General features: G+C 45.4%; 1 protein-coding gene across 9 annotated transcripts in view; it reads left to right on the forward strand.

The window, feature by feature from the left end:
* The window catches only part of LOC101167885 (voltage-dependent N-type calcium channel subunit alpha-1B), a 222730-nt gene extending 212660 nt beyond the window's left edge, over positions 1-10070 (forward strand). For all 9 annotated transcript variants that reach the window (XM_023960536.1, XM_023960539.1, XM_023960540.1 and 6 more), the window contains 2 exons: positions 1423-1634; positions 8133-10070. In XM_023960536.1, the coding sequence (XP_023816304.1) occupies positions 1423-1634; positions 8133-8681 (761 nt within the window). In that variant the 3' untranslated portion in view covers positions 8682-10070. The remainder of the gene's footprint in view (positions 1-1422; positions 1635-8132) is intronic.
* Positions 10071-21521: the final 11451 nt, after the last annotated feature.

Raw genomic sequence — 21521 nt, forward strand, 5'->3', positions numbered from 1 at the left:
ATGATATTTATCATTTCTATCATCAAAAAATCGTATTATTTGAAGACAAAATCCATCCTCCTTTCTCTCCTCAAAAACAGTTTCATCACCCTGTCGTGTGGATTATTGTGCTTCAGTTCTTTCAAGAAGTTCTTTTCTATTCCATCAAGGCCAGTGCTGAGAGCCCAGTCTGTCCAGTTGTGTTTTTGTGGAGGTTTTAATCCGCTTTAGAGCCGAAAATGTCCGCTAGACAGACGCAGTGGACACGGGGATGGTCAATGCCAAACACACAAATCTGTACAGCTGCTTCATAATTCTCTCAGATTTTTCTGATGAAGGAAGTCAAGGAGATCAGTGGGAGATTTTCATTAGTATAACATTGTGAAAAATAAAGCCTTATCACAGTCTTTTCAGTTTTTTTTTCTTTTTTCCATCAGTGATAAGCCATTTGAGCTTCATTTCATGAATATTGTTTCAATTGTAAAATTTTATTACATAATGCACCCTTCCCCAGAGTAAAGCCCCTTCTGTTTCTAGTATCACGGCTCCAGTTTTTTTTCCCATTAGAGCTCATCTGTTGAAGCGATCAGAGCTGGAGGGCCGGTGGCATGAAGGCTGCAGGGGGGTCTTACTGCTAAGATGAAAGGCCGCTGAGGACAGGTCAAACAGGATTTATTGTCCCGACTTGGTGAGAAAGGAGAACATTAGGTGTAGAGATAGACTGAGTTTAAGGCCATGAAACTTTTTGGCAGACTTGACTTATGAGATTGTGATGAATTGGTATCTGTTGGTGGACTTAATATATCTGCAGCCCAAATGCGGGATTGAAGAAGTTAATTCCCCGCAGAGCGATTAGTTGTTTCACAGATGAGAGGGAAGAGTTGGACGCTCACTAAATCCCTCATTTGACTTTTATAATTAAATCCAACAGAATTTCCACAAATGTTTTATGGTGTGTAAAATGTGAAGTCAAATAGAGCTTGAGTAGAACCACACATGTAACCCTTGTGCTATTCTAGGCACTTTAACATTGGGAGTTGGGTCATTTAGACCCACTAGACAGTGCACTGAACCTTTTTTCTTCAATGATTTGTGAACCTCACTGGTGTCCATGGAGTACATGAAATCTTTCCACCTTTATCCACCTTTGTCATGGTAGGGAGAACACGTCAATGCAAGGGTGGGGTCATCTAAGGTAGCACAAGGGTTAATGGAAAACAGTAAAAACTGAACTTGTGAAACGTCAAGATTGAAAGTTTCCTTCAAAATGTGGGTTGAATTTGACTGTCTTTGACCCTGTGAGTTTGGGGGGAGCGGAGGAGGCAAAACAGCAGCTGCTCCACACTATTTAAAGTGTCTGATGTGAATAAATCTTACGTTTCTTCAATAATCCCCCATAAAGTGACAGATGGGATGTTTTTTTCTCCTTCCCTCTCCATTTAGACCCCTCAGCCGACGTTTTTCCCAGAGAAAGACCGAGAGAGCGGGATCGCAGTCGCCCCCTTGAAAGAAGGCACCACTCTTCTGCAGGGGAGAAGCAGCGCTACTACTCCTGTGAACGCTATGGCAGCAGAGAGTCCTGCCAGGCCCGGTCGGCCGGCCCCAGCCGGTCCGCATCTCCAGGAGAAGGCCAGGACTCTGGCTCCCTCAAACAGGTGAGGTTTGTGTGACAAAGGTGTCCAGGAAGCCTGTCTTTCCTCAACAAGCTGCAGCTTCTTTTTTTTCCACCCTGCAGTCACTGGTTCGATATAGAAACAGTTTATCATTTTACTGTCAGATTGTGATCCATGGAAAAACTGTAGTTCTGGAAAAATAAGACAGCATTGGCAGAAAAGTTGGATTTGTGTAACTCTGAAAGACAACCACATTATCTGAGCTAGATCACAGGTTAGCTTCTTTTAGTCAAAGGCAACTTGGGTTGCCTTAGCAGGGCTCCAGACTAACTTTTTTCACTAGGAGCACAGTGGCCCCCAACGGAAAATTTTAGGGGCACAACCAGAAAATTTAGGGGCGCATACCGTAAATCAACATGCTAACCAAATCTACTTTTTCCACTGTATTACTTATAAATACTTAAATAATAGATGCAGAAATTACAATGTGCTGTTTCAAATTCAGTGTCACATTTTATTCTGCACTTTTGAATATGCAACAACAAGGTAAACTGACAGCACCATCGCTGTCAGTTTTGAGACGTCAGAGAGTATGTGCTCCCAATTCTGAGTCTGTGTTGAATGTTTTTTTTTAAAGTCTACTCTTTAAACCACAAATCAGTAAAGGAAAAACAAAATTCAGAGTTACCATTTTTGGATTTTTTTTCTTATGACTTTTTGCACATTTAAACCCTGGTCACATGTTGTTTTAGAGCAGCCGGTCATCCACTCCTATATTTTCATAGTTGAATTCAAACTGTGGTTTGTAAAAGAATAGGCACTGTTCACTGGAAATAAGAACAATCGATACAGATACCTGAGATCAGTGAAAAGCTCAAAAACTGATTGGAATTTATGTTGGTGACACCAAATACGTGCAGCCAAGATGCACAATAAGCGTGTTTGAGATCACCCAGGTGAACTCAACGCTGCGCAGATCACCTGGTATGTGACGTATTTTTCTGTTTTTGCTCCAACATCACCTGTCAATCATCACAAAAATATCACGAGAAAGGGGCGGGAGCAGCAAGGCTCCAACCTACCGAACGCAGCTGGAAATTTAGTACTGAAAGCTGCCCTGATGACTACAAAACAATGCATTATGGGACATGTGTCCTGATGGGTTATTGTATATGAGTGATCAATTAAAATAATTTAAAATACCAATTGATTAAAAAAAAGGCTACATACATTAAAAAACATTCAAATAAATATAAAATATATATAATATATATATATATATATATATATACTGAGGGGAGAGGCAGATTAAAACTAAATTGAATGTTTAGGGGAGAACTCCAACTTTCTGTTCTGTCTCGCTGCAGATTTGCATTCACCCCCCTACCCCCCCCCCCCCCCCCCCCCCCCCCCCCCCCCCCCACCTGGTGTGCCCAACAATCTAGGCCAGTGTTTTTCAACCTTTTTTGAGCCACGGCACACTTTAACCTTGACAAAAATCCCGCGGCACACCAGCATCCCAAAAAAAAAAAAAAAAAAGCAGAAACTCATAGTCTGTTTTGATCTACAGCCGCCCCCCTCCCCCCCCCGGCAATCTGACGTGCATTTTTGTGATAATTGTGGCAGAAAAAGCAGGAAGTTGCAGATGTTTTTCTAAAAGATGTAATAAAAGTTAAGTTACATACAAACTGTATGTTCGTTGTGTTTTCAAGACGCTGTCCCTTTAAGCCAATGCATCATGGGAGATGTAGTGTGAAAACTGCGAGAAAACGGCAGAAAGACTCGCGTCTCTGAGCTTCATGGTTTTGTTCACTTGTTCCACGGTCTGATACCGGATTCTGTGGAAAGCTACACCGCTAAAGACGAGCTTTAGCTGGTGTTTTTGTCGGAACTGACTGAGTTATGAGCTAAATTGGAACAAGGAAGTGGAGACTTTAACCACTTCTGATTGGTCAGACTGATGACATGTGATTAAGCCTTCAAGAATGATTGGTGGAGTCGTGGAGACAGTAAAAGCTGCGGGACTTTTCCTTACACAGTTATAGCTGCAGCTATTTCGCGTTACCGTCATTCTTATCAAAATGTCTTTAATAGAATCAAATAAACACAAAGAAAAAAGTATTTTATGATCGTTTATATTCCTAACTACTCAGTGTTTTATCAGGACCTGTTTGGATGAACAAAGAGCTGATTTCCTGGAGATGGGAAATGCTTTTAGATCAGTTAATGAGGGCAATTTTCCACGGCACACTTGACCATCTCCCACGGCACACTAGTGTGCCGCGCAGTGGCGGTGTGGGTACCGGATGTTCTCGGGTTGCCGAATGTTCTCGGGGTCCTTCGGGGTCCTTCGACCAATGATGACGTCACACTATTTGATTGGCTGTAAGTTGCCACGACCAATGAGTTAACGTCGCTAAGTTTTTTTAAAAAACTTTATTGACAATTGCGGTATCATACATTAACAATGACATTAACGTTAACAACGAACAATAACGATGTAATCAATATTGCCTCGAAGATCAGTCACCATTGCCAAATATAACATATTGACATAGAAAATAAAGAATAGAGGGGAAAAAAAGAAACAATGAACATAACACACAAATAAATAAAAACATAAGTAAAATAAAATAAAGGAACATAGAAAAAATCTAAGTAGTTAGGGGTACTCGTGAAGTTTGTATTTCTGAACAAAACTAAGCAATTTCAAGCCATTCTTCTTTTTCATATAATGAAGTGATTGAAAGCAAAAACAGAGCTCTTTATTATATGTTATAAAAGTGGTTTGGTCTTCAAAACTTGACCTCACCAAGATGGCGGTGCTCTCCTCCCATGAGGAACCACGTGATGTCTCCTCTAGTGATATAACTTATTTGAAGGACCCTGAAGGACCCCGAGAACATCCGGCAACCCGAGAACATCCGGTACCTATAGCGGTTCTACACTAATTTACTCCCTGGGCGAGTAACCCCACCAGCCCCCCCCCCCCCGCGCACACATACAAAATTTGACAACATCCTGTTGTGTTCCCTATCTTCTATTTAGCCATTTTACTCAAAAAATGCATGAATTTTCTAGACTCGTATTACAGGGGGGTCAAACTCAGTCACACAGGGGCCTAAGTTAAAAACACGCTTAAAGTTTTGAGCCGAAGAAGATAAAGATTTACTGAACTACACACTAAAGCTAAACTTTTAAACCTTTTACACTGAACTTTTTGAACATAAATATGAATAAAAACAGGAACATTAATCCAGAATAACTCAAGTTAAACCTTAAATAACTTGTAATATTTTGTTCTCCATTTAAATATATTCTGTCAACATTATACAAATATGAACATGCTGCAGGACAAAAAACAAAGAAAGCCTGGAAATATTAATAAGAAATTACATATCAAATAATTCCATTTTTTTGCTCTTTCATCATTTTTTAGAGCATTTTTTTTTTAGAGCTGGACTCCTGCTTCATTTTTAGCAATAATTTCTTAATGTGCGACGTCCTGTGTGTGTCTTTGTGAAACATATCAGAGGGATTAGATCTAAAAAATAAAACTTATTGTGATTAATATGTTTAGGTCTTATAAAACATTAAAGACTAAATCATAGAACTCATCAGTGGGATTACTCCAAAAAAAGACTCCCAATCACCTGTTAGTGTGATTCAGCCAGCCACCGGCGAGTTGCGCTCCCCTCTCGAGTTTTTTTTACTTATGTTCCAAAGACTACCGCAAAGAGGTGTGGCCGCAAGCGTCTTGCAGCAAAGGGCGGTGGTCACGTGCGCATCGGGTCTGCTGTGTCGGAGCAAAGAATTGTGGGAAATAATCCCCATTGCCTGCTTTTGTCGAAATTGGGTTGAGCACGGGTGTTTGTTCTGCCTAAATCCTTTTCATTTGCCTGTTTTACGTTGTTTCACTCTAAATTATTCTTTTTTTTTTTTTTTTTTTTTTTTTGCACCATAAGTGTGAAGAGGAAACAGAAGAAAGACATTATTAAGAGTCTGATGTGTCAAAACAAAAGTATTAAGTGTTGGCTGCTGAAGTAATTTCAAATTAAAACTTCAAGCTACCTCTTTGAATTTTGTATGTAGCACATTACTCATCGGACACGGCCAATGCCGCCCCCTATGAAGTGCCGCCCTGGGCGACCGCCCACATCGCCCATATCAAAAACCGCCACTGGTGCCGCGGCACACTGGTTGAAAAACACTGATCTAGGCAATGCGCTGGTTCATCTTAAACACGTCTATCGCTGCATTTTCTCCACGTATTTTAAGGTGTGACTACATGTTGTTGCTCGCACGTGTTTAAAGGTCAAGCCCAGTTAGTTGTCACGTATGTAGGTGTGGGACACTTATTCTCCTCAGCTGACCATCTCCCACGGGAGCGGTGTGCTGCCGTAACAGCCGTGCACGAGAACCGTTTGGTCGGGGTTGATCTGCCGCCGCGCGCCTAACCGAAACCATAACGTTAACCCTCCTCCAGGTCTGTACGACCCAGAGAAAAGTTCAGCTCGGACTGCATGTTTTTAGAAATTTACGAGCGCATAAATATCTCCTAAAAAGAAAAGTGAGGAACTCCTTAATGTGGTCCGAGGATGGGGCTGTCAGGTTTCCTGCCTTAAATGTTTTTCCTGCTTCAAGCCCGATCATTGTCACGCCCCCAAGAGTCATTTACCCCACTGTGATTGGTTGCTTTGTCAGCTCCGCGCACGACAAAGAAAAGGTGTCATTCATACAAACTGGCGGGCCGCATTAACATTAAACTTTCATATCATCTTGGGGGCTGCAAATAGCCTGCGGGCCACGAGTTTGAGACCCCTGCTGTAGACTCTGGCACTGGTACACTAGCCGTAGGTCGGAAGAACGAATCAATAGTTCACTTGCTCATAGCTCAAACGCACATGTCAGGCTGTGGTGATATTTGTCTCCGTTTCCTTCCCACAGATGTTTACGCGCGCTTGATTATCTCTAGGCCCCTCCCCCCCCTCCCTGTTCTTCTCACACGCATTGGCCGCCTCACAGACAGGCATCACTCAATGAAACGCAAGTGTGTGCTCACGTCTCATGAGTATGTGTGCGAGCGTGTGTGTGTGTTTGCGTGCGTGTGCGCTCATGTCTTATTGATTATTTCATTGCTCATTTCATTGATCATTGACGTGCCCCTTCCACGTTTAATATATAAAAAAATACGGAGGGTGGGGGAGGCAAATTAACTGGTTGCACATGTGCGACTGGATGTAAAACTCAGTCGCACACTCTCAAATTTTGGTCGCAAAATGCGACCATCTGGTCGCAGTCTGGAGCCCTGCTTAGGGAACAGTGATGCTCCCCACACACTTTGTAGAGATCCTCTAGAACTCCAGCAGCTGCCACACCCTAAGGTTACGTTTACACCGTCTTGAGCACTGCGCGTTCAAGCGGCCACTTCCAATGACAAGCGTACACAGGTGTTTTGGGTTCCACGTTCCAAACTCCCACATTTACACACTGCAAGATTTTGGGCTCTACGTACAAAATGCGTGGCCATTAAATGTGTGGCAAGTTCAATCAGGTTGAACTTTGACCAATCCGGGACTCGGATTTGGTAGTGACATATGGATGGCGTCTTCCTTAACCCTTGTGTTATCTTAGATGACCCCACCCTTACATTGACGTGTTCTCCCTACCATGACAAAGGTGGATAAAGGTGGAAAGATTTCATGTAATCCATGGAAACCAGTGAAGATCACAAATCATTGAAGAAAAAAAGGTTCAGAGCACTGTCTAGTGGGTCTAGATGACCCAACTCCCAATGTTAAAGTGCCTAGGATAGCACAAGGGTTACTTCATGAACATTTTCAAAATTCACTAGATTTGCACCTCTTGAACATTTTTCATCAAGCCTCTTCCGACTATAGGTGGCAGAGATGCACTTGTAAACAGTAGAAAAAGAAGAAGAAGAAGAAGAGGAAGCCCCTCCCTGCTTGTCAAGTGTGAACACCATGGGCTGAACAAAAGTGCGCGTGTAGCTCGTTCTTGAATGTGTGTCACAAGCCCGGTGTTTACACAACTTGATGAGTGTGAGTATGGCAGAAGTGCCGATGTGCGGGACCCTGGTGGCGCCATTTAAATCAGTTACAACTTGGTACCAGAAAAGAAAAAAAACATTAGTCCATAACTTGGACTTTGGACCCTTCCCTTTGTAAAAGAGAGGAAGATGGAAATAACTTGAGCCTCCAAACACCTTGAGGTGGAGCAGGACTTATCAAAAAAGATGAACTTCCAGCACAGAGAGGAAATAAGCAGCATTTACTATACTTGAGAAGACAGTGATGGAGACAAAGAGTCCATCAGAGAAACAAAATCATTTTCAGCAGCCGTGTGTGTGTCAGGGGGGTTGATCGTTGTTTCAAAAGTTTTGTAGTCTGTCAGTCATGTTCATAGGCATCAAACAGCTTTTTACAGTCAGGAGGAGACAAGATCAGATCAAAGTTCCTGAACAGGTGAACACAAGAGTACTACTGCTTGAACATTGTGTTCTTTTCTCTGCTTTTTCAGCAGGTTAGTGGTGCGGCTAAAGTTGCTCCCCCCACTGGTACCAGCACGGCAGGTCGAGGGCGCCGGCAGCTCCCTCAGACCCCCTTAACACCTCGTCCAGGCGTGGCTTACAAGACTGCCAGCTCCTCAGCTCTGCAAGGCAGTGGTGTTGCGTCGGGACACCAGGCTCGCTTGAGCCGTGGCCTTTCAGAGCATGACCGGCATCCTGTGGGCCACAGCGAGGGCCTGCTGTCCATCACCTGCATGGGTTCAGACCCGAACTTAAACAGGCAGCACCTGGACTCCTCTCGACAGGCTCTCTTCGGAGAGTCAGAGGACTTCCAGGATGCTTTGAGCAGCCACGGAGGAGGACGCTTTGCCAATACTGCTGCTTCCTCCACAACCTTGCAGCGCGGTGCTGCTGAGGCTGCCACAGCCACCACCATGCAGGGACGCGCAGCAGGCGTGCCCAACGGGTACCACTTCACCCTCGGTGTCAACGCTGCTTCTGGAAGTGGGAACAGAGGGACGGGGAACCTCAGGGAGAGGGAGAAAGACGATTGGTGCTGAAACCTCTGATCGGTCTGAGTGTCAGCTGGACACGGCTACATATGAGTGCTTTTTTGCCCCGATGTCGGCTCCATTCAGCAAGAACAGCAGGAGGCTGCTGGACTGAACTTAGAGAGGGGTGTTAGGAAAAAAAAGTCAGGGAGAAATGATGTGAAAGAATAGAAATAAACATTTGCACTGAAATTCCAGCACATGAACGATTCTGCCATAGTTAATATAGTCACAGCAGAAGAGAAAAGTATTTCCATTTCTCTGGACAAAGGTGGTATCTGGAAATTCCGACCAATCAGAGAGCCTCAGCTCTGATACTGACATGGCCGCTCACTGCAGTTTTACTTTTGTGTTTGTTTGATCTGTCTTTTTGGGTGACGAATCCTTTATTAGGGCATCAAAGTTCGGCCATAGCATCATCAAACCTGATGATTCATGAGCTACAAGGGAAACTACAGCTTAGTTTCTGCAGTTTTCACGGTGAGTCGATGGAGCGAATGCTTTCAGGCATTAAGTGGCTAAAAAAACAAGTGCCTCATTTACCATAACGTGTTGAGATGTGGCTCAGAAATGAACTGATGTTGCAGAAGCTCTAAAAAGCAGACAATAGGAGGAACCCAAGAAGAAAGTGAGGATGCAAAAAAACATGAACAATGTTTTAACTAAATTCTGTGGTAGATACATGTGATTTAGTCCAGTTAATCCAAAGTAAGCTTTGTAGTGCATGATAGGGTTGTCACATTTGTTGTCTGTTCTTTGGTTAAAGCGTGTGTGCTAAACATTTGCCTTTCTCTTTAACTGTTACTGCCAGCCTGTTCCAGATGAAGTCTCTGAAAACGGGAACAGTGCCATTCATGGAATAAATCAGAGACACATCCCTCGTCGAGCATGCAGTATCGATTTCCTGTTTGCCATATTAGCCTGACAATTGCAGGCGTCCTTCCTCTCAAGCTTTGACCTGAGAGCAGAGCCGGGGGGGGGCGGGGTTTCACGTACCTGTGTGTGAACTCACAGGTCTGGTGTTGTCCCAGATGACTGTTGACTCAAACGTAGGGCTATGCAACAAGACGACACTTCACCTGGCCCGTAGCTTTACCCTCGGAAAGTTTCAGGCTTTCTTGTGACCAAATTTTGTGTATGACAACGTGTAAATGATCCGTGTATTAAATGATGTACAGACAACACAGTCAGGCACAAATACAGTCAAAGCTGAAATACGGGGCATTTCTGTGGTTCAAAGGTTGGCTGTCTGTTCTGAAGGACCACTGTTAATAAAACTGGATCAAGATGTATTTTAAATCCTTTTAGTGGCTTTAAACTTGCCAGGAAATTCATATTCTTTCTATATGTAAAGTGTGAGGAACAATGTCGTTCATTAAAGAAAGCAAAACACTGAAATGTTTGTCTTTAAGCTTTTTAAAGGTGTGGTGGGAAAACCTCTGTTCACACACTAAGATAAAAAAAATCACAAAGTCTTGAATAAGTCAATTCAACTCAATTCAATTTTATTTGTACAGCCCAAAAACAACAGTCGTCTCAATGGGCTTCGTACTGGTAATTGTAAGGTAAACATTCAATCCAAAAGGATCAGAAATGCAGAATTCAATAGGATAATACTAAAACTTTAACTAAACAGACTAACTAAACTGGCCTCCCTGCCCTTAGACCCCCCTTCGCGGTAAGTAAAAACTCCTTAAAAAAACTGTATTCTGGAAAAAATGAAGAAACATCAGGGGTGCCCACATGGATGAAGGATCTTCCCCCAGGACGGACAGGCGATGTACCAGAACTCAGAGAGAAGAATTAGTGTATCTAACTCTACAACTACATGTTTAAAGTCCAGATGAAGCTGGGAGATGGCTGGGGGCGCGAGACGAGCCGGAGACAGGATCCACAGCCAGGTGTAGGAGCAGTAGTAGAGGCAAGCCAGAGACGAGGTACACGGTCAGGTACAGGAGCACAGATTAGCCAACTGGAGGGGAGGAGGGGAGTGGGAAAGAGGGACAGTATCGGCACATGAATCGCACTGCACCAAACAGAGGCATGGAGAACGAAATGATGAATAAATTATGACAATAGAGGAGAGAAGGAGAGGAGAAGTAGATGAGAGTAGAGGACAGAACCCCAGTGCACCATGGTTTCACCAGCTTCAAACTTCTAGCAGGCTATGTTACGGTTTCTGTTTCTTTGCCCTTGTGGTATGAGTTTCACTTCCTGTTTTGTTTTGTAGGGTTTCCTGTTTCGTTGTTATTTTGAGTTTTACCTTGCCCCATCAGTCCTGAGTGTTTCCACCTGTGTCTTGTTGCCTTGTATGTATTTAAGTCCTGTCTTTCCCTTCCTCCTAGGCTGGTCCATATTGCATTCTTCCCCGGTTTTGAGCTTAGTGCATTCTTAGAGTGTTTCGAGTTTCTAGCCTGCTGTATGCAGTGGTTTTGGTTTTGTCTTTAGTTTTGTTATTAAAACCCCGTTCTCCTGCAACCTCCTGCCTCCTCTCCTTCTCTGCGCCTGGGTACCCCCCCCCTTTACAGGCTAGTGACGACTTTATTGTTATTGTCAAGTAGAACCCTGCGCGGGACTATTTTCTTCATCCCGCTCCCGCCCGCGCCCGCTGAATTTCTGACCAATCCCGCCCGCTCCCGCAAGGTATGCGTTACACTCCCGCCCGCTCCCGCAATATGTATGTCCAATCCCGCCCGCACCCGCAAAACTCAGAGAATTTAGTCCCCCACAGTAATAGAGATGCATTGATTTTGTATCATCTCCCGTCCCGCAGGAAAAAACACGTATTTTGTATTGATGATATTAAAGAGATTCGTGTCCCTCCTCCAGCCTCATATTTTCATGCATTCCTCTTTTTTGAAATTTGCAACTTAATTATTAAATATATATATATTTTTTTTTCTTTTTTTTTTTTTTCTTTTTTAACTTGTCCTGTCCAACAGCTAGGCAAACAGATGAGAGCTGAGGGCCTCTTGTGTTGGACATATTTTATTTTAACAAGAGGGGTTATTCATCTTCAGACAAACCAAAGGTATGTCTGAATAAACCCCTTTTGTAATTGAGGCCAAACTTTATTAATTTCAATCATGTTTGAAAATCTTTGGTGTTGGACCGGACGGAAAAGGAAAGAGGGGAAGAAGAGAGAGGGACGTTAGAGAGAGGGGGGGGTAGGAGGGTGATAATAGGAGGGGAGGGGGGGTAAGACCATGAAGCAGCATAGAGCAGACAGGTTTACTGGTTGTTTATCGTTACGGTACGGTTCAAATGTAGTACAAAAAGGGCGGGGCCTGTTCACACACACTCAAATATTATCAACACACCTGCTAGCCGCAAAAAATGTCCACATGTCAACATGCACACAAGACAGATAGTGTTCACGAACGCATACCTATGCCTTTAAACCAACTAGTGTGAAATCTTTCATTCATTCAATCATGCAAACTATTAGTGCAAAGGTGAGCTAACACCTGTGCTCAGGTGAGTGTATATGTTCTTCTAAAATGGATGGTGGAATGTGAAAAGAAGGAGGAGGAGCGCCCAGCCACCCCCACACCCATACCCCCGCCGCAGCAGCAGCGGCAGCCGGAATTCCCCCAACGCCACACGGGAACAGGCAGGGAACAACCGCCCCCCGGGCGACCAAGACCGCCACCCAGGCCAGGGCCAGCAGGACCGCCGCGAGGCCCCCAGAGCCAGAGAGCAGGGAGGCGCAGAGGGAAAGAGAGCGCCGCCCCAGCCCAGCCAGGAAAGCAGCCCCCCGCCGCGCCGGAAGAGCCCAACGCAGGGCCCCACCGGAGAGGGACGCCCACAGCCCCAGACGAGCACACCACCACCACCCAGGAGTTCCGGGCATCCCCCCGCCCCGACCCCAGGTACGAGCCAGGACCCCCCAAGGGAGACCCGCTCTGCACTCCAGGCAGCCACCCACCCGGCCCACGGTTGGTCCAGGTAGGAGCAAGGCAGGGGCCCGCCGCCCCCGCCCAGGAGGGGGGAACCCCGGGGAAAAAAGGGCGGCCCACAAGGGATGTTATAAATATGGCCCGACCAGGCTCGGCCATGTTGGAAGTTTGGCGGGGCCCAGCGCCCAGGGGCAAGGACCAGGACCCACCCCCCAGGGACACGAACACCCCCGGCTCAGGTGTAATATGAACCCCCCCACCGTGCGGAGAGAGCACCGCCGGGCCCAGGGAGCCGGCACCCAAGGGACACGGCCGCCATCGCCAAGGGGCCCGCACCCCCCACCAGGGAAGGGGTAGGGGACAGATGGACCCAGGTCCCACCTTCCTTGTAAAATGTGTGTGCGTGTATGGGTGTTTGAGAGGGTGTTTGTGTGCATGTGTGTGTGTTTATGTTTGAATGTATATATTGAAGGGGGAGGGGTGTGTGTACTAAGGGGGGTGCAGTTAAAATTGGCGAGTAGGGCACTAAGGGGACATCTCCTGATTACTCACAGTGATGTCCCCTCACCCTCCACACCAAGGGGCCCTAAATGTCTAAGGTGCGGTTAAAATTGGCGGGTAGGGTGCCAGGAGGACATCTGCTGCTTGCTTGCAGTGATGTCCAAGCACCCCCCCTACCAAGGACCCTACATGTTTAAGGTGCAAATAAAACCGAAAGAGGGGGGGCCAACTCCATACGGCAACCATAGGAGGGGGGCCACTCCCAAGTAGCCCCCCCCCCAAGGCGCATCGCAGGCTAGACCCCCCACCCCCTCACCCTAATATGAGGTTATATAAGGAAGGGGGTAAGTTGGGGACAGCTGGTAGACTGTCCCCCGGTGGTCAAACAGCCGTCCCCCAGCCCACCCCCAGCAAAGGGGCCAGGGCCACCCAGCCCAGGGGCCCACCCCCGGAGGCGCCGACACCCCAGGCCCGGCACCACCCACCCCACACAGAGAGAGAGGAGCCAGAAAGCGTCGCCCCCCCCGGAGCAAGCCCAGGCCCCCACCCCCAGACGCCGGCCCTAGAAGAGCTCTGGTCAGGCCTCGACGGGACCGAGGAGGCCAACCGGCCGAGGCAACCACTGATTGCCTCAGCGGAGACCCCGACCCGCTAGCCCCCCCGACCCGTACTAATAATGGGCCCCCCCTCCCCCCCAGAACGCCCCCCCACAGGACAGGGCCGACAAGCCCCCCACCCCAGACCCCGCAGCCGAAGCGGGTGACACCCAGAGCGACCGGGGGCCCCGAGAGGGTTGTCCCGTCCCGTCCCAGAGCCAGGGAAGGGCCGATCCCAGCCCCAGGTGCAGATGGGCAGCCCATCCGGCGCCACTGGGCCCCCCCCACCCGAGCAGGGCCCCCCGCCAACCCCCCCCAGCACAGGCAAAGGGACCACCCCCCCAAGCCAAGCCAGACCACCACCCCACCCCCCCACCACGCACCCCCGCACCCAAGCCCAGAGGACCACGCAGCGCCCCAGCCCGCCCCACCCAGGCACCGGACCCGACCCCCCGACCAACGGAGCCCCCCACCGCCCCCGCCAGGCCCCGGAAGCCCCGACCCCCACCCCAAACCACGGCAGAAGGACAAGGAGCAGCGACGACCAAGCCCTCCACCCCCTAAGTCATGGAGTCAACCACAGGAGACCAGAGAGACTGAATTCTTTCAAAGTTACTTGAGCTTTGGGCTGACATTTTTTCCAAGCTGATATGATCAAACAGCAGATTTCTGTGTTGACTTATGTTTATATTTTTCTTGTTTTTCCAATTTATTAAAATAGTTTTTTTGGCAATACAAAGAGTTATGAAAATGATAGATGCTAATCCTTCTTCTATATCGATGGCACTCATGTCACCAAGCACACAAAGTGACGGTGAGGCAGTGATTGAAACCTTAAGCCAGACTGATAAATCGGCACATACCTGCTGCCAGAGAGCCTGGACAGGAGTGCAGAACCACAGTGCGTGCATGTAGCTGTCGGGTAGATTATTATCACAGTGCTCGCAAATGTCTGAGTTACTGAGACCCATCTTGAACATCCTCTGTCCAGTGTAGTAAATTCTGTGAAGAGTTTTGAGATGGATTAGCTGCAGATTTGGACTTTTTGTCAGTTTAAAGGTGTTTAGACAGAGTTCTGACCAGAAGCTTTCATCTGTGCTGATGCTCAAATCTGCATCCCATTTTTTTGTTGGAAGGGCAATATTGTTATCTAAATTACATAAAAGTTTGTATATTTTGGAGAGAGTTCTATTCATTGAAAAATTAATCAGAGTGGTAACTACATCTGGTAGCTTTAAATCGTCGTCTTTAATTTTATACTTTTTAGTAATACTTGATTTAAGTTGCTGATATTCCAAGAAGTTATTTATTCCATGTTTGTCTTGAAGTTCCTGGGGGGTTATGAATCTTCTATCAATAATTACGTGCTCTAGTTGTTTTATGCCCCCTGCTTGCCAAGCTGGGAAGTGAATCATTTTTTTGTTAATAAGGATGTCCGGGTTGTTCCAGATGGGTGTCATTTTGCACGGTTGAATTGATGATTTTGATATTTTGAGAAATTCCCACCAGGCTGTTAAGGTGGCATTTATATTAATGCTTTTGAAACAATCCTGTTTTTTAGCTGTTTGGCTAATAAATGGTAGCTGTGACAGGTTGATCTTTCCACATAACACCTTTTCCAAGTCTAACCATGAGTTGGTTTCTGGATTATTTTTTAACCATTTTAAGATATATTGTAATCTATTTGCAAGAAAGTATTTGTGGAAATTAGGTAGTTCTAATCCTCCACAGCTTTTTGCAGATTTTAAAGTTTTTAGACTAATTCTTGCAGGTTTGTTGTTCCATAGAAAGCTTGATATGGATGAGTCTAATGTTTTGAACCATTTTAATGGCGGTTGTGTGGGAATCATTGAGAAGAGATAGTTAACTTTGGGTAAGATTTTCATTTTAACCGTGGCTACCTTGCCCATAAGGGACAGAGGCAGGCTGGTCCAGCGTGTTAGATCGTCCTGTATGCTTTTCAGTAATGGGGTGTAGTTTAGCTGCACCAGTTCTGATAGTTTGGGGGAAAAGTAGATACCCAGATATTTGATGTTTCCTGTTTTAACTGGAATTGTGAGTCTTTGTTCCATATTCCTGTTGAGTGGTAATAAAACAGACTTATTCCAATTAATGGAATAGTCTGATATGGAGGAGAATTCATTTATGATCATTGCTGTTTCATTTACAGAATGTAAATTCCTTAAAAACAGTAATATGTCATCTGCATAAAGACTAATTTTATGATGGCTGTGTTTGGTTTTTATTCCTATAATGCTCTCATTCTGTCTTATTGCTGCAGCTAAAGGCTCAATGAATATAGCAAAAAGAGAAGGAGAGAGTGGGCAGCCCTGTCTGGTTCCTCTTCCAAGAAAAAACCTGTTTGAAGTCTGTTTATTAGTTCTAACTGATGCATTGGGGTTGTGATATAATATTTTGATCCAATTGATGAATGCTTCTCCAAAACCAAACTTATGGAGGGCAGCAATAAGGAACTTCCAATTAACTCTGTCAAAGGCTTTTTCAGCATCCAGCGATAGTACCGTCATTTCCTGGTTTTTAATGGTGGCAAAGTCTATTATATTAACTAGTCTACGGACATTATCATCCGAGTGTCTGCCTTTGATGAATCCAGTCTGGTCGAAGTGAATTATGTGAGGAGTGATTTTTTCTATTCTCTGTGCTAGTGCTTTGCAGATAATTTTTACATCTGCATTGATTAAAGAAATAGGGCGATAGCTTGAAGGGCTAGTGGGATCTTTGTCTGGTTTTAGAAGAAGAATTATGTTGGCTGAGTTCATGTTAGGTGGCATTGATTGGCTCTCATTAATAGATGTGACAGTTTTATAAAATGTTGGTGCCAGTTGTTCCCAGAATTCTTTATAAAACTCAGCAGGAAAGCCGTCAGGCCCTGGTGCTTTACCATTGGGCATAAGTAACAGAGCTTCATGAAGTTCAGACGGCGAGAGCGGAGAATCTAAGTTTGTGATTTGATCCTCATTTAGCCTGGGTAGGTTTACATTATTAAGAAATGAGTCAATACTTTGCTCTGACGGATTGATCTGCGGTGTGTACAGGTTTTTATAAAAGTTTTCAAATGCGTTATTAATTTTGACCGGGTCATGGGTGACATTTCCTGTTTGGTCCATAATAGAGGTGATTGATGATTTTTCTCTGTTAATTTTAAGCTGATTAGCCAGAAATTTGCCAGATTTATTAGAGTTTTCAAATCTTTCAAGTCGTAGCCTTTGTATTTGAAATTGTGTTTGTTTATTAATGATGTCATTTAACTGCAGCTTTAAATTTTTCAGATCTCCCAGAATGTGTTCCTGTGCAGAAGCAGCATAAGCAGTCTCCAGGGTTTTGATTTTATTTTCTAATTCTAATAAATCTGCTTTCTCTTTGCGTTTTTTGTGCGTTGAATAAGAAATGATTTTCCCTCTCATGACTGCCTTTGCTGCTTCCCAAAGAACGCACGGTGGGATGTCTGGAGTATTGTTGAAGTCTAAGAAGGTTGCCCACTCTTTTTTAAAGAATTCAAGAAATTCCTGGTCCTTTAACAGAGACGTATTAAACGTCCAGGTTATACCAGAGGGTGTGGATTTTTCCCTAGAAATGTTTACAGAGACTGGTGCATGATCACTGATACTAATTGGATGGATATTGGAGCTTTGAATATTTTTTAAAAGAGAGTTACTGATTAATAAATAGTCTAAACGGGAGTGTGAATAGTGAACTGGAGAAAAAAAGGTGAACCCTTTAGTGCTTGGGTGACATGAGCGCCAAGCGTCGCAGAGACCCAGATCATTCATGTACTGCTTTAGAATACTTGCAGACCTCCATGTGCGCTGGTTTGCTGCTGTGCTGAGTCTGTCAAGTTCAGGGTCCAAAACAAGGTTGAAGTCTCCTATAATGATTGTGGAGTCAGAGTGGACTGAGAGTGAGGTGAAGAATCTGTGAAAGAAGGAAGAGTCGTCAACATTAGGACCATAAATACTCACTATACAAAAGTCCTTATTCTGAATGGATATATTAATGATTACAAATCTGCCTTCTGGGTCAGTAACTGTATGCTTATGAGTAAAATTAAGATTTTTATTAATTAAAACAGCAACTCCTCGTTGTTTGGAGTTGTAACTGGCAGAGTATATAACTGGAAATTGTAAGCAGCACATAAGGTGATTCAAAGAATTCGATAAATGGGTCTCCTGCAGTAGAGCTATATCTGCTTTTAGACCATCCAGGTGATTTAACACTTTCAGTCTCTTTGGCTCAGAGCCAAGTCCACGCACATTCCAGCTAACGATGTTAAGACTGTTCATAACTGCTCTGACTGAAAAGGTGTAAAGCTAAGTAGTGCTTGTGTACCAGTCCGTGTGCGCGTGCCCGCATTGAGAAGCGCTGTGCGCGTGAACGTTTTCTGGCTATGTGAGCTGCGTGTCGCGTGCGTCCTATGAGAGCCTGTGTGAGGTGATTGCAGTATGTCGGCGTGTGTGTGCGGGATCGCATGTGCACGCCCCTGTGTGCGCTTGTGTGTGCGCGCGCCCGCTCCGTGCATAAATAAATACTTACCGAGGATGAGTTGCTTCCAGGTGATTTACATATAATGAGGGGGAGAGGGGGGGGGAGAGTAAAGGAAAGAAAAAAAGAGATAGAAGGGAAAACGAAAACAACAACAAAACAACAATAGAAACATCAGTGGGACTGAGGTGACGAAGAAAAAAAAAAGACTGTTTTCCTGCGATCGAGGTGTGGATTATTGATGATCCGGTTTTCCATTCATTGAAGTTAGTTTAGCGGGTTTCTTCTGGGCAGCGCAGATGTTCTCAGCGCGGATCTGAAAGCCTTCAGCACAGCCAGGGGGTGATCTCCGGGTCCCGGAACAGCCGGCCGTCCACGTAAAGTTTGTCAACGGCCACAATCGCTCTCGAAGCAGCAGCAAGATGCTTCCTCCTCAGCGGGAACAGGATCTTCCTTCTGCGGAGGATTTCTGCCGGGAACTGGTCATTCACGCTGTAATGCGTGCCTCTCAGTTCCCGTCCGCGGCCCTTCACCAACTCCTTCTGTTTGAAATGTTCGAATTTAGCCACAATAGGACGCGGGCGCTGGTGGTCGGACCTTCTTCCTCCGAGGCGGTGAACCCTGTGGAAAGAGATCTTCTGCACCTCCTCCTTGGGGAGCTTCAGGTGGACCTGTAAAAAGGATCTAACGGTGGCCTCGGGGTCTTCTCCTCTGGAACCCCCGCGACCACTAGATTGTCCCTCATGCTCCTCGACTGAAGATCCAGGAGGGTTTCCTTGATGGATCGGTTCTCCTCGGAGAGACGGGCGGTGTCATTGCCCAGGGTCTTCACGGTCTCTCTGAGGGCCTGGTTCTCCGCTGCGAGCTCCCGCACCTGCTGCTGGCTGAATTCCAGAGACTCCCGCAGACCTTGAAATTCTCTATGGAGGATCTCCAGCAAATTGAGGCGGCCATCAAAGCTGGAGAGCTTTTTATCAATCGAATCCAGGATATCGCTCATTCCGCTGCCTGGAGACGACACAGCCCCGGGAGAGTCCTCAGGCCGTTCACGCTTGGCGGAGGGGGTGGTGGTGGCGGTTCTGGGCTTCACCATGTTGCAGGTATTAAAACACTCGTCAATGAAATTCTCCAGGTCCTCCAGGCTGACAGAAGCTTAATACTCTTAACAGGTTATGTTAGTTAGCAGGAAATATTTTAATATGGCGGAAAAATGAAACAAGATCGAAAATGTTTGTTCAAATGCTTACGCGCCGCCAAGTCGACTCACCACACTCGTCTCGCTGGGTCTCGCGATACTACAGCATCACCTCCTTCCTCAGCTATTAAATAATTAACAATTATTAAATATATTTTTACAAATCCTGTTCGGTTAAAAGTGTGCGTGTGTGCGCGCGCAGACAGACGGCCTGAAGCGCGCTGAACCAGCCGGTAAAGATGCAGGTCAAAGTCATTTGAATTTATGGAGGAAAAAAACATTAATGGTTCAACAGAGCTGAAAATCTATGAATTACTTTTTTCCTGACAGAAAAATACTTTTAGCTTCAGCCTTTTCCAGTTTTGCTGATTCGCAGATCTGAGAACCATGCCTGACTCACGATGAACCTCGATTGTGGTTCTTTTCTGCTTCATCCATTGACATCATGTCACTGCCAGGTAACCTGCTCCATCCTTATCCGCGCAGTGTTGCCGGATAGATTGACAGCTCTTTCATCCGTGTGCTGCGCTAGAGCGCCCTGACTATCGTGTTAACCTATGATGACTGTATTTTGCGCTCTCTGTGTAGAACAGACTGGGAGCGCGGGGAAAAACAACTGTCAGCTACAGAGTATATGAACAGGTAGAGAGGAAAAGCAGGTATAGAGGCAGGGGAGGGGCTTTGGCTTCAAACTCTGTCAGAGAGATGGAAACACGGGCGTCAGATTAAGATGCAGCTTTTACTGCGGGAGTTGAAGCAGACTTTCTCTGGGATGATTTTATAAACCCAAACATGGAAACATGATTACCAAGTAGAACTCTTCAAAATTATAAACCTGATCTCTCCACATTCTTCGTGTCTATCATGCATTTATGCACACATCGCTCCATGTAGCGATCAGACCATAACCTCTAGCTGGTAGCTCCGCCTACACTTGACCGCGGTATCAGGCTTTAAGGAACACACTAAGAGGCGGGGCGGGGCGTTGCACACCCCCAACAACAGGTTAGATGACAGAGGCCATTGGGCGTCTCTGCCTGGTGCCTTCACGGAGCTTCAGTACATAAGAATCCAACAGCCGCACAGCCTAACGTAGTCCGCTAATATATATTCATGACATATTCATGGCAGCACTGATCCCGCAGGGTTTTTTTTTCGCCGCCCGCTCCCGCCCGCAGCACAATTGAAACCGCCCAATCCCGCGAGATTTGGGTTGGGTCCCGCGGGACCCGGCGGGACCCAATCCCAATGCAGCCCTCTATTGTCAAGTTTAATTTAAACAAATGAACAGTAAGGCAAATATTCTCTGAACACTAGCTAGTCTGACAATAAGCCTGTCCAAAGAGGAATGTTTTAAGTCTAACACTGAATGTGGAAAATGTGTCGGCCACTCTTACATGAGCTGGGAGCTTAGTCCATAAAACAGGGGCTTGGTGGCTAAACGCTCTACCTCTACCTGTACTTTTACTAATTCTAGAAACCTCAAGCAGTCCTGAATTTTTTTTTTTATTTTTTATTTTTTATTTTTTTTTTACTATGTCTTTATGTCTACTCATGTTTTACTCTGATAATTTCTTATTGACGTTTTATTCTTTTTTTCTTATTTTAACCTTGTACAGCGACCTTGGGTGACCTGAAAGGCGCTTGAAATAAAATTTATTATTATTATTATTATTATTTGTAACCCTTGTGCTATCCTAGGCACTTTAACATTGGGAGTTGGGTCATCTTGACCCACTAGACAGTGCTCTGAACCTTTTTTCTTCAATGATTTGTGATCTTCACTGGTGTCCATGGATTACATGAAATCCTCTTCACCTTTATCCACCTTTGTCATGGTAGGGATAACACGTCAATGTAAGGGTGGGGTCATAGGATAGCACAAGGGATGAACCTTCAATAAATGTTAAAATACAAGATTTTTAACAGGATTTTGACTGCAGGAGTCAGCAGTGAGAAAACCAAGGTGTGGACAGGAAGAGATGAAAGCATTTGCCAAAATACATGATCAACAAACAAAGAGGCATTCCCAAGCTTTTTTTTTTGTATATGAGAATTGGACTGAGTGACTCCTCCCCCCAGGTGTTCAAAATAGGAAGTATTCGCTGGTTCCAAAAAAAGCCAAAATCCCTTAGACTTCTGTGGAGAAATGAACAGC

The sequence above is a fragment of the Oryzias latipes genome, chromosome 12, assembly GCF_002234675.1.
Source record: "Oryzias latipes chromosome 12, ASM223467v1".
Taxonomy (NCBI): Eukaryota; Metazoa; Chordata; class Actinopteri; order Beloniformes; family Adrianichthyidae; genus Oryzias; species Oryzias latipes.